The sequence below is a fragment of the Mesoplodon densirostris genome, chromosome 4 (assembly GCF_025265405.1).
Source record: "Mesoplodon densirostris isolate mMesDen1 chromosome 4, mMesDen1 primary haplotype, whole genome shotgun sequence".
NCBI classification, from domain to species: domain Eukaryota; kingdom Metazoa; phylum Chordata; class Mammalia; order Artiodactyla; family Ziphiidae; genus Mesoplodon; species Mesoplodon densirostris.
Genome location: NC_082664.1, coordinates 47,222,099 through 47,236,921, shown reverse-complemented (window position 1 = coordinate 47,236,921; position 14,823 = coordinate 47,222,099). Strand labels below are relative to the sequence as shown.

Here is a 14,823-nt window from a genome sequence, read left to right as displayed (position 1 = left end):
GATGTTAGGCTTCCTATTAGCACTAAGTCTGTTAGCACTAAGAGAAATCTCGTCCTTTCCCCTATTCTGATCCCATATTGCCATTTGATTCCTCATTGATCGAGTTCAGTCCTCTATAGACTAGAGTTAGTGTGATTCTTTAGACTTTAGCATTTATCTAGGCCTTTTTGCAAAGTTAAATTCTCTCCCATGGCTTAAGTTTTAGATTGTACAATATGCTTAGGTTAGAGTTTTTCCAGCTTTTTTGAGCTGAAATCAGAAATTAAGAGTCAATAAAGAATACTGGAGTTATTTGAAAGCAAGATTTTGGTCTTTACTGGAGGAAAGTTGTTCAGGTTTTAATTGATTCATTACTATATCTCAGTTTATTCCTGGAAAGGATTTAAGGTGACAGGTATGTACAAAGCCTTTCTCCTTTGTAGCCAAACTTGGTGAAAAAGTTGCTAACGTTCGCTTTTTCACCTTCATTCACTCCTTCACCATGAGTTTTTGGCTCTGCCCTACTCACCCACTGCAGTTCCTCACAGCAGAGCCACCAGGGAGGGGTCTCCATCACTAACTGGACACAACTCTTTTTTTCTTTCCTTTTTTTTTGCCACACCGCGTGACTTGTGGGATCTTAGTTCCCCAACCAGGGATTGAACTTGGACCCTCGGCAATGACAGTGTGGAGTCCTAAGCACTGGACTGCCAGGGGATTCTCCCAGACAGAATTCTTTATATGACCTTGCTGTAGGGTGTGTGATTGCTCTTTATTTTTATGTACATTTTTCTTATTATAACGGTAATATATGCAATATATGTTCATTGTGAAGATTTTGGAAAAAGACATACGTAATCTCTGTCCAGAAAACTTTTTCCTCATTGAATTTCTGTCACAACTGTCTTGTTCCTTTCCTCATATTTCTCTTGGCCAGACTTGTGTCAGTCTGCCTACTAGATACCTCTAGCTTGCATGCAGCATTTTTTAAAAACTGACCTTACCTTTTCCCCTGCTCCAAATCTGCTCAGCTACCTTTGTCACCGTCTCACTAAAAGGTGGCACTCTTCACCCAGTTGCTGTAGCCTTGAGGACCCATCCTTGACTCCACTCTCTCAACCTCCATTTATAATCAGTAGCTAAAATCCTGCCTGTTCTTCCTTTCTAACCCATTTACTTCTGTCTGTCCACCTTAGCTGGGACTTCGATTATTTCTCACCTACCTCACCTACCTTTTGAATTTTTAGGACTTTATCTTCCTTCAGGGCTTTTCTGACCTGTTTCTGCACCCTCAAGCCTAAGCTTGGTGCTGGTGGTCTCCTCTCTTCCTTTCATACACTCCTTCCTTCTCTGTCCTCTCCTTCCCCCTTCCTCCCCTCGTGGACTCCCAGCACCTGTACTATCCTTATAACACATATCACATGCTGTCGTAATTGCCTATTTGATTTTCTGTCTCCTTAAGGGCAGTAACTATGTCTTATTCATAATTGCAACACTAATATCCAGCCCAGAGTGCTTAGTAAATTTCAGATAATAAATGGATAGAAAGAAATGGGTGGCAGTTAGTATGAAAAAAGTTGGAAGCTGTTCTGTTAGTTTTATGGCTCTGCCTGCCTTAAAATTTGTGTATTAGATTATATTATTGGCCTTCATCTACTTGGTCCTGTGGTAATGGTCTGTGAACAAGCTTCCAAAGTGTGAATTAGGGTAGGGCAGGAGTGAAGCTGTGATAGGTTGGCTGGAGTGGGCTCCATGACCTTGCATTTCATTGATGAAGAGGTTAGGCTTTCCTGTAGCTAACAACAGTGTAGCAGAGGTAAGATATGACAGCCAAAACTAGGGCAGTTGTGCTAGGGATGAACAAGAAGGGAGGGTGACTTGGTGATTGGATGGGAGGAGGAATCGAAGTGACTCAACTTTCTGGCTTGGTTGACCAGGTACTTGGTGCTGTCATTAAATAGTCATTTTGATTTTTGAGATTCTTTTTGACATCCAGTTGAGTATGTCTGTTAGGCATGTCATAGGATATGACGTTTGGGAGAGCATACCACTGGGGAGTCATGAATCTGTGGTCATTAAAACTATGAGGTCACTTAGATATATAGCTTAAGAGTAATAATGGTCTAGAAAAAGAAAGAACTCTGAGGAATACATCAGTGCTTAAAAGCTGGAGAAGAAGAGAGCTGGGAAAGCAGTGTCAGAGAAACTGAGGAGTTGGAGTTGGAGAGGAAATTTGGCAATAACATGGCCATTGACTTTTTTGGTGTTTTAAAGAGAATAACAGGTAAGAAGATGGGTCTGTCTTTACGCATCTTTTAGAGTAGACGCTTCAATATGGACTGTCCGATCGGCTTTTTTTTTTTTTTTTTTTTTTGCGGTATGCGGGCCTCTCACTGTTGTGGCCTCCCCCGTTGCGGAGCACAGGCTCCGGACGCGCAGGCTCCGGACGCGCAGGCTCAGCGGCCATGGCTCACGGGCCCAGCCGCTCCGCGGCATATGGGATCCTCCTAGACCGGGGCACGAACCCGTATCCCCTGCATCGGCAGGCGGACTCTCAACCACTTGCGCCACCAGGGAGGCCCCGATCGGCTTTTTGTTGGGCAGTTCCACCTCACCCCTGTCAGTAGCCCAGCCCCCCAGCCCACATCCAGAACCCCCCAACACTCTTAGATCTAACACATGACCTTTAAGTTCCCTTCCGAATTAAATCTAAGGTTAAAAACAGGGACTTCCCTGGTGGTCCAGTGGGTAAGACAGTGGGCTCCCAATGCAGGGGTCCCAGGTTCGATCCCTGGTTGGGGAACTAGATCCCACATGCCACAGCTAAAGATCCCACGTGCCGTGCAACTAAGACCTGGCACAGCCAAAATAAATAAATAAATATTAAAAAAAAAAACAAAACAAAACCAGATTGTTGGCCCAGTCCCAGAAATTCTGATTCAATGGGCCCAGGGATCTTAACTTTTTACAGGGACATTTCTGAGTGTCTAATGAACACTCGTGTGTGGGTAGGTGCTATAACCCTGCATTAAAGCAGGACTTTAATAAAGCAGGGCTTTATCGTGGCGAACTTTTAAAATACTCCTGTGCAAAGAGATTGGCAACCATGGAAACCTGGCTGGAGCTTTCTGCAGTGCCTGTCTGTATTTGAGGGGGTGAGTTGGGGGTGGGGAAAGCACCACCATCTGATGTAATCTGTTAGAGATGTAAAGTTTTTATTTTATGAATTTTTGCAGTAGATGCCCTTGATGCTCTGCATCATATCCTCATGGTCCACCATTGATTTCAAACCAGACTCAGATTTTTGCCATTTCTTTGAGTCTTGCCAGCACTTATTCTGTCTCAGGGCCTTCAAGCCCAGCACAGGAACGGGGAGAGGTTAATACTCCAGCCATCCTTCAGCCAGTGGAGGACGTGAGCCTGTGCCTAAAGGTTCTGCTTCCTCTGGGGGTCCCACCGAATCACCACTCACCCTCCAGCAGTCACCCTGGTTGCATCGAATGACCTTATTGGCTTTTTTCATTCGCTGTTGTACCTTTCTTCACTTTTGTTCCATGGGATCATCTCCTGTTTTAATCCTGCTGAAACCTTGTCTATTAGTAATGTATCAGTTGAGCTGACTTTACAGGTTAATATACGCAGACAAAAGCCACCTGCAATCACATTAGTTTCTTCCAAATGTTGCTGTCTATCAATAATGGCACCTAGAATAATTTGTGGGGGAGGAATGCGAGGAGAACATATTGTGTGATGCAGAATGGCACACACATTGCTGAAGTTTAAATTTATTCACAGACATTCTGTAATGAGATCATTATGTGAGAATTAATTGGATTTTTCAACAACCTCCATTTCTTAGATTTCACTTAGAGAGGGATTGAAGGGATATGAAAAACCAGAACATTGTTGACAGAGAGATGGCACTAGATGTGCCTCTTTTATTCATTTATTTTATTCACATATCTTTGCCTTGTTCTTGAAGAATTCTGGGTGGCTTTTATAAGACTAAATTATAGATATAGAATATAATGTTTCTATAATTCTATAAAATATAAAGCTTTTAAAAAGGCTGTAGTGTACAAAGGGGGGAGATCTCAACAGATGTAGGATATAATTGCTAAAGATCAGAAACAAATCAATCTGATCTATTTCAGGGGTATCTTTTAAAAGGTACTTTGTGTGCCTTAAAAGTAAGATTTCTGTTTACCTAGCTAGAAGATATTCATATCCATATTTCTTTCTTTTTTTTTTTTTTGCGGTATGTGGGCCTCTCACTGTTGTGGCCTCTCCCGCTGCGGAGCACAGGCTCAGTGGCCAAGGCTCACAGGCCCAGCCGCTCTGCGGCATGTGGGATCTTCCCGGACCGGGGCACGAACCTGTGTCCCCTGCATCGGCAGGCGGACTCTCAACCACTGCGCCACCAGGGAAGCCCTCCATATTTCTTCTTTTAGCTGAGACTGGACTCTAGGAATTAAATTTGAAGTGAAAGGTAAATTTGTTCTGGATGATCACTTTCATTCTTGATGAATAAAACTGATACCTGAAAGCAGTTCCCGTGGAGGCTGCCGCATTGCAGGCACTGGGTAAATGTTCTGGAGCGAATGAGAAAGTGATATGCTGGATTGCCCAATATGTATGTCTTAGACTTTGTCCCCAGGAGCGAGAGTGGGTGAGAGCCCATGTGCTTAGACCTGTGAAAGCTCTTGCTCTTGCTCCACATCTGTGACTGCAGATGTTTATTTTGGTCTGTAGGTTTACTTTGTAGGAGACCAGGCATCCCTACAAGACACTTTTTCCTCAATCCAGGGTGTTCTGTGTAGCAGTGGGATATTTTGACATATAAATTGACAAAATCATTAAATAATCTAGTGTTCCAACCCCTCAGTTAACATTTCAACTCAGACCCAGAGAGGAAGTGACTTACCCAAGGTAAAATCACCCTGTCTAGCTAATTAGTGATATAACAAGGACTAGAACACCATATCTCTGCATGTAATCATCTTTATAATTTCTAAAATGGTTACCATCTCCACCCCTAGCCAGGGAACAAAACAGGCACTGTTTTTCTGAACTAGTGAATTAATAAAGATTGTGGGCTTTGTATTTAATTTGCAGAAAATTTAACAGTTAAGAGCTTACACAAGTAGATTGTTTAGAAAATCAACACTAATAGATGAGCAAAGCAACATAAGCAGACAAGTGAAAATACAGATATCTAAAGTATTCAACAGTATGGGAATAGCTTAGAAAGCAATATAACAATTTTGATAGACCGTTTTGCAATCAATAAAATGCTAGTTGTGATGACTTAGAAAGAAATAGTGTTACTATACTAGAGATTCTGGATGGGTTCCTTTTATACTTTCGTTTCTTCTTTACTGTGCCTTGTACTGACCCTTGAGTGTTTTTAGTAAGTTCAGATTTCTTTACATTTAAAGCACTAATTTTATGTATAGAATGTTAACTAATGTCAGTCTGAAATTCACGTAGTCTAGTCAGTCTGAAATTCACCCATTTATTTTCTGGCCTGTACACCACGGAAAGTAGTTATTTTTGCTTTTGTTGTTCTTGATTTGTACGTTAAAAACTAGCTGAAATGAGAGTTGGTAAAGATTGAGTGAACTGATAAGAAAATGTTTCTATTACTTGCTAGAACCATCTGAGTTTAAGTTAAAAAAAAAAGCTTTTCTAAAAATGAAATCAGTATCTTAATCAAATGTGTATTTCCTTCTTGTAGAGCCTCTGTTATGCGCCTAAAGCCATACTGGAAACTCCAGAAGGAAGTGCGACCTTTGGAAATCAGCAAGGAAACTCTGAGAACTCCTATGAGCCACCAACAGGCTATAAATGATGAAAAATGCAAAGCTCGCTGTACGAAACCAAGTGTCTTTCCTTCAGCCTCTCTTGGTAAAGCATCATCTCGAAAGCCTTTTGGAATCCTTTCTCCAAATGTTCTGTGCAGTATGAGTGGGAACAGTCCTGAAGAGAGCAGCGTGAATGTTAAAACCAAGAAGAATGCACCGTCTGCAACAATCCACCAGGGTGAGGAAGGGGAAGGGCCGCTTGATATCTGGGCTGTTGTGAAACCGGGAAACACCAAGGAAAAGATTGCATTCTTTGCAGCCCACCAGTGTAGTAATAGAATAGGATCTATGAAAATAAAAAGCTCCTGGGATATTGATGGGAGAGCTACTAAAAGAAGGAAAAAATCAGGGGATCTTAAAAAAGCCAAGATACAGTTAGAAAGGATGAAGGAAGTCAACAGCAGATGCTACCAACCTGAGCCTTTTGCGTGTGGCATCGAGCACTGTTCTGTGCATTACGTGAGTGACAACGGGGATGGAGTCTATGCCGGGAGGCCTTTGTCGGTCATACAAATGGTTGCCTTCCTCGAGCAAAGAGCCAGTGCTCTGCTAGCCAGTTGTGCGAAAAACTGCACTAACTCACCTGCTGTGGTGCGGTTTTCCGGGCAATCCAGAGGTGTGCCCCCAGCCCCCGAGCCCTTGTCTGCCCCAGGAGCATGTGAAGAACCCATGGAAAGGAGAAATCCTGAGGTTGGTGAACCACAGAGTGAGCCAGTCCGTGTCCTTGACATGGTAGCCAGGCTGGAGTCCGAGTGCCTGAAGCGGCAGAGCCAGCGCGAGCCTGGGAGCCTCTCGAGGAATAACAGCTTCCGTCGCAACGTGGGCCGCGTGTTGCTCGTGAATGGCACGCAGGCTGAGGAAAGCAAAACAAACAAAGGCGCCTTGGAGGTACCTGACACTCAGGTGAAAACTGGGGGGTCTGTATCTGTGGACTGTGGCCCCTTAAGAGCTGACCATTGTTCTCCTAAGGGGGACCAGGCCTGGGACGGCGCTCCTCGGGGCTGTCCTTCATTGCCAGCAGGCGTGAGTTTGCACACGGACAGTGCAGAATTAGAGCCAGATCAGCAGACTGCCATGAAAAACAGCAATACACATGATGTGGAAATGACAGAGGAACTTGTTGGGTCACCTTTTCCTCCTCGCACCTGTCCCCAAGCCATTGAATTGCCCCCAGATGCTATTGATGGTATGAGTGAAGAGCTTGTGCCTCTTGCTAGCCAAAATACTGATCAGAGAAGAAAAGAATCTTTGTGCATTAGTATCACTGTGTCCAAGGTAGAGAAAGACCAGCCTTCCAGTTCAAAGTCGTGCGAAGACCCACTTCCAGGGATGTTGTTTTTTTTGCCATCTGGTCAGCACCAGTCGGGCTGTTCCCAGCTGAATGAAAGCACAACAGAAGAGTCTTCCGAGGCCAGTCAGCTTGAAGATGCTGCTGAGGGTGACAGTGCATCTGAGGAAAAAAGTGTCTCGGCTGATTCATTTGTTCCGCTGGCTTCTGTGGAAAGTACATTACCAGTGCTTGAGGCATCCAGTTGGAAGAAGCAGGTGTCGCATGACTTTCTGGAGACCAGGTTTAAAATTCAGCAGCTTTTGGAGCCTCAGCAGTACATGGCTTTTCTGCCCCACCACATTATGGTGAAAATCTTCAGGTTACTTCCCACTAAGAGTTTAGTGGCTCTTAAATGTACCTGCTGCTATTTCAAGTTTATCATTGAATATTACAATATCAGGCCAGCAGATTCTCGCTGGGTTCGGGATCCACGCTATAGAGAGGATCCGTGCAAGCAGTGCAAGAAAAAATATGTGAAAGGGGATGTGTCCCTGTGCCGGTGGCACCCCAAGCCCTATTGCCAGGCATTGCCCTATGGGCCGGGATACTGGATGTGCTGCCACCGGTCTCAGAAGGGCTTCCCTGGCTGTAAGCTGGGGCTTCATGACAATCACTGGGTCCCTGCTTGCCATAGCTTTAATCGGGCAATCCATAAGAAAGCAAAAGGGACTGAAACTGAAGAGGAGTACTAAAGTTTATGTGCGAGGCAACGGACCGATTTTTAAAACTGCAAAACACCACCTAGATACGCCGTTCCAGTGGGTGTTGCCTCTCAGTCTTCGTTCCAGGAGAATCTCTGCTACCCCATCAGGACCGCCATTGCTCAGGCATCTTAAATCTCTGAATTTACAAGCTGTACAAGAAAATCGTTCTCATCATTTCATAGTGGTGCCTCATGTTTGATCCAGGGTTGTATCCCACAGTTTGATCCACTTGGCTGTGAATAACTATGCCTGTTTTCCCAAATCAAATCCTTCTTCAAAGGATTGTTCAAAGAAGACTTGCCACCGTCAAGAATGTTCAGCAGAGTTCATCGCAGACTATGCAGGCGATCCCCAAAAAGGGGTTCTGGGCATGTTTTGAGCACTGGCACCATATCTGAAATAAGTGAATAGTGTCCTATGAACAGAATAGCAGTACTCTTGGGTGAAAAGTATGCTTACAAAGAAAAGCTAGGCACCTTACCTTAGACCTTGTATGCTTGATCTGTGAGATTGATGTTTGTGGTTGGAGATGGATTTCATGCCCTGTGGTGTTTACAGTGTATATAATGGTTGTGTTTTCATAGGGCTATGAAAGTGCACATTAAACCCGAGCGCCTTTACTTTAGATGAGTGCTTTTGGCCCCTCTGTAAATAACACTATTAAAATCCAGTTGTAAATAGCGGACAGCTGACTGAGCATAATCACCACAATGCAGCTAGGATAGTGTTGCAGCTACAACTGTGTGGATTTTTTTGTTTTTTTGGTTTTTTTTGGTCTCGTCTCAAATTTGTATAAAATAAGAATGTTTCCCAAATAAACTATGAATGTTTTCTGTATAATATATGAATGTTTCTGAGAAGAAACTCTAAATAGTTAAGAGGTTAACCTGTTGAAAGGATACCAAATATGGTTTAACTGGACAACCTTAAAAAATTAGCATAGAGAACAATCCTTTGTTATATTTTAGTGATTCACCAAGAATGAGAGAATATTATATAGTCAGATTATAACATTCTTGTCTATTTTGTTCTTTCTGTCTGGTTACAAATTTTTTTTAACTTCAATAAAAACATGCATCTTAAATGGGACCTGAGTTTTGCAGATGTGTTTTCTTTTTTGAGGTAATATTGATGAGGGATATTGTGAACTGAATCCTAATTTTAAAAAAAATTTGAGTTGTTGGAAGGGGAGAGAGAATTCTTTTCTACCACTGGAAAGAGACCATCTTCACTTAACATCATGAGCTTACATTTTTGCAACCCTTTAACACTTAGTTTGAATTCGTTGTCTGCCCAGCACCCTCTGTATTTCCTGTTGGATGAGGTATTATTATCTATGCATAATGAGTTAATTGTTTAGAAGTCATCGAGAACATATTCAGACCTATGGTCATGTAACACTTGGCAGGGCTGGAAGCCATCTGGCCCCACAAAGCTGCTGTGGAGGACCTAGAAGCTAGGTTGGCTTGAAATTGAGTACCCACCAAAAAAGCCTTGGAGCTGCATCAGCTCTGGGCTGTGGAGAAGCAGTGGTAAATGTGCCAGGGGTGGGGCTGTCGTGAAAGTGATGAGTGAAGGCTCTGGTGGTCCCACAGGAGAAAGATGGAAAGGTGGAGTAGGCTTTGGCCAGGGCTGCCAAGCAGAGTGGGGCAGGGCTGGAGTCCGGGAGCCAGGTTCACCTGTGGCTGAGGTGGTATGTGGCCACAGAGCAGCGTCTTTCTTACCTTATCCTTAGGCAGTAGCTGCTCCTGCCTGAAGAGGGGGGACTGAAACTGAAAAGTGTCTGGATGCTGAACAAGTCTGCCCTGCAGGCACATACGATGCTACCTCCGACATGCTCGGCTGGAGCCTGTCTGTGACACAGGACCAGGAGAGGCTGCAAAGGCTGACTTCCCCTTCAGGGTGTCGGTGTCCTTCCTCATGACTCACCCCAGCTGAAGTACGTGAGAATGCTTTCCATCCCCTGGGCGGAAGTTTCCAGTGCTTGTCGTCCTCCGCTGTGGTTTGCTCTAAACTGGCAAACTCTGTGTGTACCTTCCTAATGGGTTTGTTGTGACTCCTAATTTAGGATTAAAGGAGACGTGCACATGCAGGACTTGCACAGCCTGGTGCACAGACGTGCACAGCTTGGTGTGTGGAATATCAGCTTTCATTGTTATTGGCTCTTGGTTCTTCTGCATGTGCCCAGGTGGTTTTCTCAAGTCAGCCGTTCTAGATGTGGTTTTCACGTGGGACACAAGCTGTGAGTCTGCGAGGGCCTGAACTGACCAAGAGCAGAGGACAGGAAGAATGACGCCCTAACCCCATCTTGGCATGCAGTTCTCGGGGTTCTCAGAAATCACTGATGATCCCTTTTGAACCGTGATGCAAGACCCACTTCCCAGGGGTGTCTGTGTGAATGATGAGGATTTTGGCAGGTGGGGCCCAAGGGCACCCTGGTCTTCATTTCTGTTCCCCTTAGGAGAAAGATGCTGTGCTTCAGAGCCCCCTAGTGCCAAGCTGGGGAAACCAGCTCACGTTTTACTTCTGCAACAGTGCAGTGCTACCTGCCTTCGTGCGTGGCTGTAGAATCCTAGACTCACAAGAAAGGAAGTAAGAATGTGGGCTCGAAGACCCTAGGCTCAGCCCAACTCCACGCCCATGGGGACCCAAATAAAGGATTCTTACCCCTTCAGCTTTTGCTCAAAGGGTCTGTTACACCTGGCCTAGATTCTCTCCCACCCCTCACTTTACCATTTGAAAGAAAATGCAGAACCAGAGAAAATGTGGAAGAGTCAGCAGCTCCCTGCCCCCAATCCCTGGGGCAGTTTGGCTTTGTTCCCTGCTCAGTGAAAGAGACCAGATACAAGGCAGGGATGAACTGGAAAGGGAAAAAGGGCCGAGATTATAACTTTTTCTTCAGGCCTTGTCAAAACGACTCTGGAATTAAAATGGCCATGTGAAAGGCATTCACAACTGGCCACGTTCCCTGCCCTAAGGAACACACTGACAGCCTGTCCTTTGCGGCCCCTGCCCCGTCCTGTTCACCTTGGTTGGCTGCACGGTGCCTCTAGGTACCTCTCTATACTGCCACCGCCCCTTTGGTGTATGGAGCCCCCTCCGCTTGGGGCTTATGCAGCACAGCTTGGTCAGTGTCATCCCTCAGTGCCTCCCACCCAGTACACACCCTCCATAAAATGTTTATATTCCTTTCCAGTCGTCACCTTGATGTGAGGGGTGCTGGCAGGTTCTGATTGCTCTGGGCTCTACTGTAACTCCTTCTAGTATGAGAAACCTGAAGGGGGATGAGGGGATCTGGGAGGATCTTTTCCTCTGGCCACAGCTGGTCCCATGGGAGCTTTCTTGGTTAGGGTCACTTCCACAGCAGCCCTAGGAGTTTTGCTGGGTAACTGTCAGTTGTGCATTTGATATGATCTGGGCTTTGTCGTGGCTTCCCTGGCAGCAGTTGCTTTGGGCTTTCTGACTGCAGAAGGTTGTGAACTGATGGTTAAGCTTGATCTAGGAGCCCCTTCCTGGACTCTGTCCAACCACCCTTCTAACTTGGACTTGTCAGAGCCTCCCTGCCAACCTTTACGGACTGGCCTCAGGCACTATTCCTATTATGTGGGTCTTCCCGGACATTTTTCCATGGCTTCAATAGCCTCTATTCCTTCTTTACTCAGCAGACTGGCTACTCCTCCTCTCCTGCATCCCACAGCCTACCTCAAAAACAGAATAAAGCCAGTCTGCGCTAAAACGTTGCCATACACTGTAGGCTGCACCAATAACCGGAGCTGATGTTATCTAGCTCTGTCAGGTACCACGCTGCATTTACGTAAAGGCGTTCTCTGCTGTGCACAGCGACTGGCACTCAGGGAATCTGACAGTTTCTATCCCGGGTTTTCCTTTGGGTTCAAACAAGCTAGAGTTGCAATCTCCAAGACGGGTGAAAGTATCTTTGTGGGAAATGTGCAGTACCTTCTATTGACATGCACCTAAGTGTGTGGCCATAGCTAGTGTTTGCATAACCTCATGGGAACAGCAAACATCACTGTGGTTATGAACCCTCTGGGGACTTCCGGTGTATTTACACCTAACTGGTTTAAGCAAAACCCACAGTTAGGCAGCAACCCTCTTCTAGGTGGTTTGTTTGACCTGGGTGTTATTTTAGAGGCACAGGACCACTGAAGTTGATAGTTGGGAATGGACTGGGAGCAGGGAGATGGCCATCTCTTACACCACACCTCTGGGGAGACGTGGTGCTCCTCTGTTTAAAAAGCAAAATGAAACCTTCCCCTCTCAAAGGCCCCCATCCCCTCTTCAGTTTGCAGAGAACAGGCCTCAGAACAAATTAACTTTGGGATCCGTTGTTTCAAATTCTTTTTGGATTAAGATTCTTTTGGGGCTATAAAAGTTTAAAATTAGAACGCTCTACTTAAATGTTTTGTTTTTCCTCTTTGGAATGATAAAACCCAGCAGGGATTAGGTTCTAAAGTTAGCATTTAGGGGGAGAATGGCACAAAGCTGAAATTACTCTTGGAAGTCCTGTGTGTCCATCACCCACCCAGCAGAGAATGATATACACCAGGTACAGTGGTGGGAAATGTGTAAGTCCTGTAAGAGGACTTGTTCTTGGGGCTTCCCTGGTGGCGCAGTGGTTGAGAGTCCGCCTGCCGATGCAGGGGACACGGGTTCGTGCCCCGGTCCGGGAGGATCCCACATGCCGCAGAGCGGCTGGGCCCGTGAGCCATGGCCGCTAAGCCTGCGCGTCCGGAGCCTGTGCTCCGCAACGGTAGAGTCCACAACAGTGAGAGGCCCGCGTACCGCCAAAAAAAAAAAAAAAAGAGGACTTGTTCTTGCTGAAAGATGAGCAGTGTACAGACACCAAGACTCGGGGAATAGCAGATCGCATCATCTAGTTAATTGGGGCAGAATCACTTGTGCTATTTAAATTATTTCCCTCTCTTATGTCCACCCTCTGCCCACCATCAGAAAATCAAATAGCTGCTTTACTAACTTATTTTCAAATGTCTATTAAGTAGTATGAAGAGGCTGATACAGATTCAAAATCCATTAGTTGCCAATCAGTAAAATGTAGAGCAAAGTTGTATTGTGTTGGTCCCCTGTCCATTAGAAGGGGAAATGGCCCATTTGTATAACTTGAGTGTTTGCGGTCCAGTGGGAGGCTAGGGATGGAGCCAAGCCTGGGCCCGCCCGGCTTCCGTATTCTGGGACTGAGCTGTTGGCTTTCTCTGCTCTACCTCACCAAGCCTCCTGTATGGGCAGCCAAGCATGATTCTGCTGCAGGGTGCGTGGACTGCCACAAACCTCCTTCCACCCCAGCCCTGACTGATTCTTTCTTCCAAGCAGAGATGGTGCTTTGGCTGCCCTGGCATCTAAGCTGGGACCTCTTGCATGATCTTATCCTTTTCCAAGGCCAGGAGTCTCGCTTTCAGGCTTCCAGTGTGTGCTCTGCAGAGGCTCTTTATTGTGTACCTTCTCAACAGGAAACTGCTGACACACCCAAAAAGAGTGACTTCAAGGAGGGTTTATTACAAGTGTGTAGATACAGGGGCAAGCCTTTCCCAATTTTTGTGGCCCAGGGCAAGAATACAAATGAACCCTCCTGCAGCCCCTCTGCCCTCGTAATATTTTTCATGTTACTAGAGGAAATAATGTTTTTGTATATCTTGAGTTAAATTCTATTATAAAAATACATTTTACCTATTTCTTTTTACCTTTTTAATGAGACTACCAGAAAGTTTAAAATCAATGTGTGGGCTACATTAACTATTACTTTGGACGGCACTGCTGTAGGTCCATGCTTTTATTTTTTTTTTCAGACATGGCAAGCAGAGGTTCTCCAGAGAGCTCTCCAGAGAAAGGGCATTTATTTATTTACAAATATTTATTTATTTACTTATATTTTGGCTGCGTTGGGTCTTAGTTGCAGCCCACATGGGCTCTGTGGTTGCGGCACGTGGGCTCAGTAGTTGTGGTGCACAGGCTTAGTTGCCCCGCGGCATGTGGGATCTTAGTTCCCCGACCAGGGATTGAACCCACGTCCCCTGCACTGGAAGGCGGATTCTGAACCCCTGGACCACCAGGGAAGTCCTGGTCAGTGCTTTTAAAATGTTAATGTACATACGTGTTATTGAAATGATTCTGATTCTGATGGCACCCAAGATCCTTCATTTCTCACAAGCTCCCAGGTGATGCTGCAGGTCCTAGGATCACACCGTGAGCAGTAGCAACTCCAGAGAAATTAGGTGCTAAAGATCTTGGGCGTAGTATATCAGAGACCTCTGCGGGAGCTCTCCAGCTCTTAGCAGGCTTTTTCTCAAAGGCCATCAATGCAGCAGAACTCCCAACTTAAGCCAGTACCAATGCCCCTGAGCCAGAAAATAGGGGCACCAGCCTGTGGGTGGGTGCTAGACATGGTCCTTACTACTTTGAAGGTAACTATTACGCTGCTGACAAAGAAGCTATGCCCCGTTTCTATCATTCATTAATCAGCTTTGGATTGGGAGGTGTGTCCCTGCCATGTACTACTTCCAAACTACTTGCCACTTTCTTACCAAAATCTAGAGCCACCTACTTGCTTATGCTGTAGAAATGTCTTCCTGATAATGTTTTAAATTTAGGGAAATAAGTTGCTGAGGGTAGGAAAGCCCTTTCCTCAAAATCCAGGTGTCTTCTGAAGTCATACAGTAAATGCCAGAAAACCACGCCCAAAGGGGGAGATGATGAACAAGCTGATATGCACCTGGAGGTTATTAATGCCTTCATCATGACGCTGAGCTGCTTCCACTCCACTGACTCCAGCCCACTTTTCAACACTTACCTAGTGCTGGCAGACACCTCCTATTTCTCACTTTTTTAAAGGGACCATTTGAATTCTCCATCTGATTTTCTCCCCACCAGACTATCCCTCACTCCTTCCCAGAAAAAGCACAACAAAAAAGTC

The 14,823-nt window shown here is 45.4% G+C and overlaps 1 protein-coding gene across 6 annotated transcripts in view; it reads left to right on the top strand.

Moving 5' to 3' along the window:
* FBXO34 (F-box protein 34) overlaps positions 1 to 8,917 on the top strand; it is an 84,309-nt gene extending 75,392 nt beyond the window's left edge. For 5 of the 6 annotated variants that reach the window (XM_060096174.1, XM_060096179.1, XM_060096175.1 and 2 more), the window contains one exon: positions 5,717 to 8,917. In XM_060096174.1, the coding sequence (XP_059952157.1) occupies positions 5,727 to 7,865 (2,139 nt within the window). In that variant the 5' untranslated portion in view covers positions 5,717 to 5,726 and the 3' untranslated portion in view covers positions 7,866 to 8,917. Of the gene's footprint in view, positions 1 to 4,313; positions 4,469 to 5,716 lie in introns of those variants that run through there. The other variant, XM_060096177.1, reaches the window with a different exon arrangement.
* The last annotated feature ends 5,906 nt before the right edge of the window (positions 8,918 to 14,823 follow it).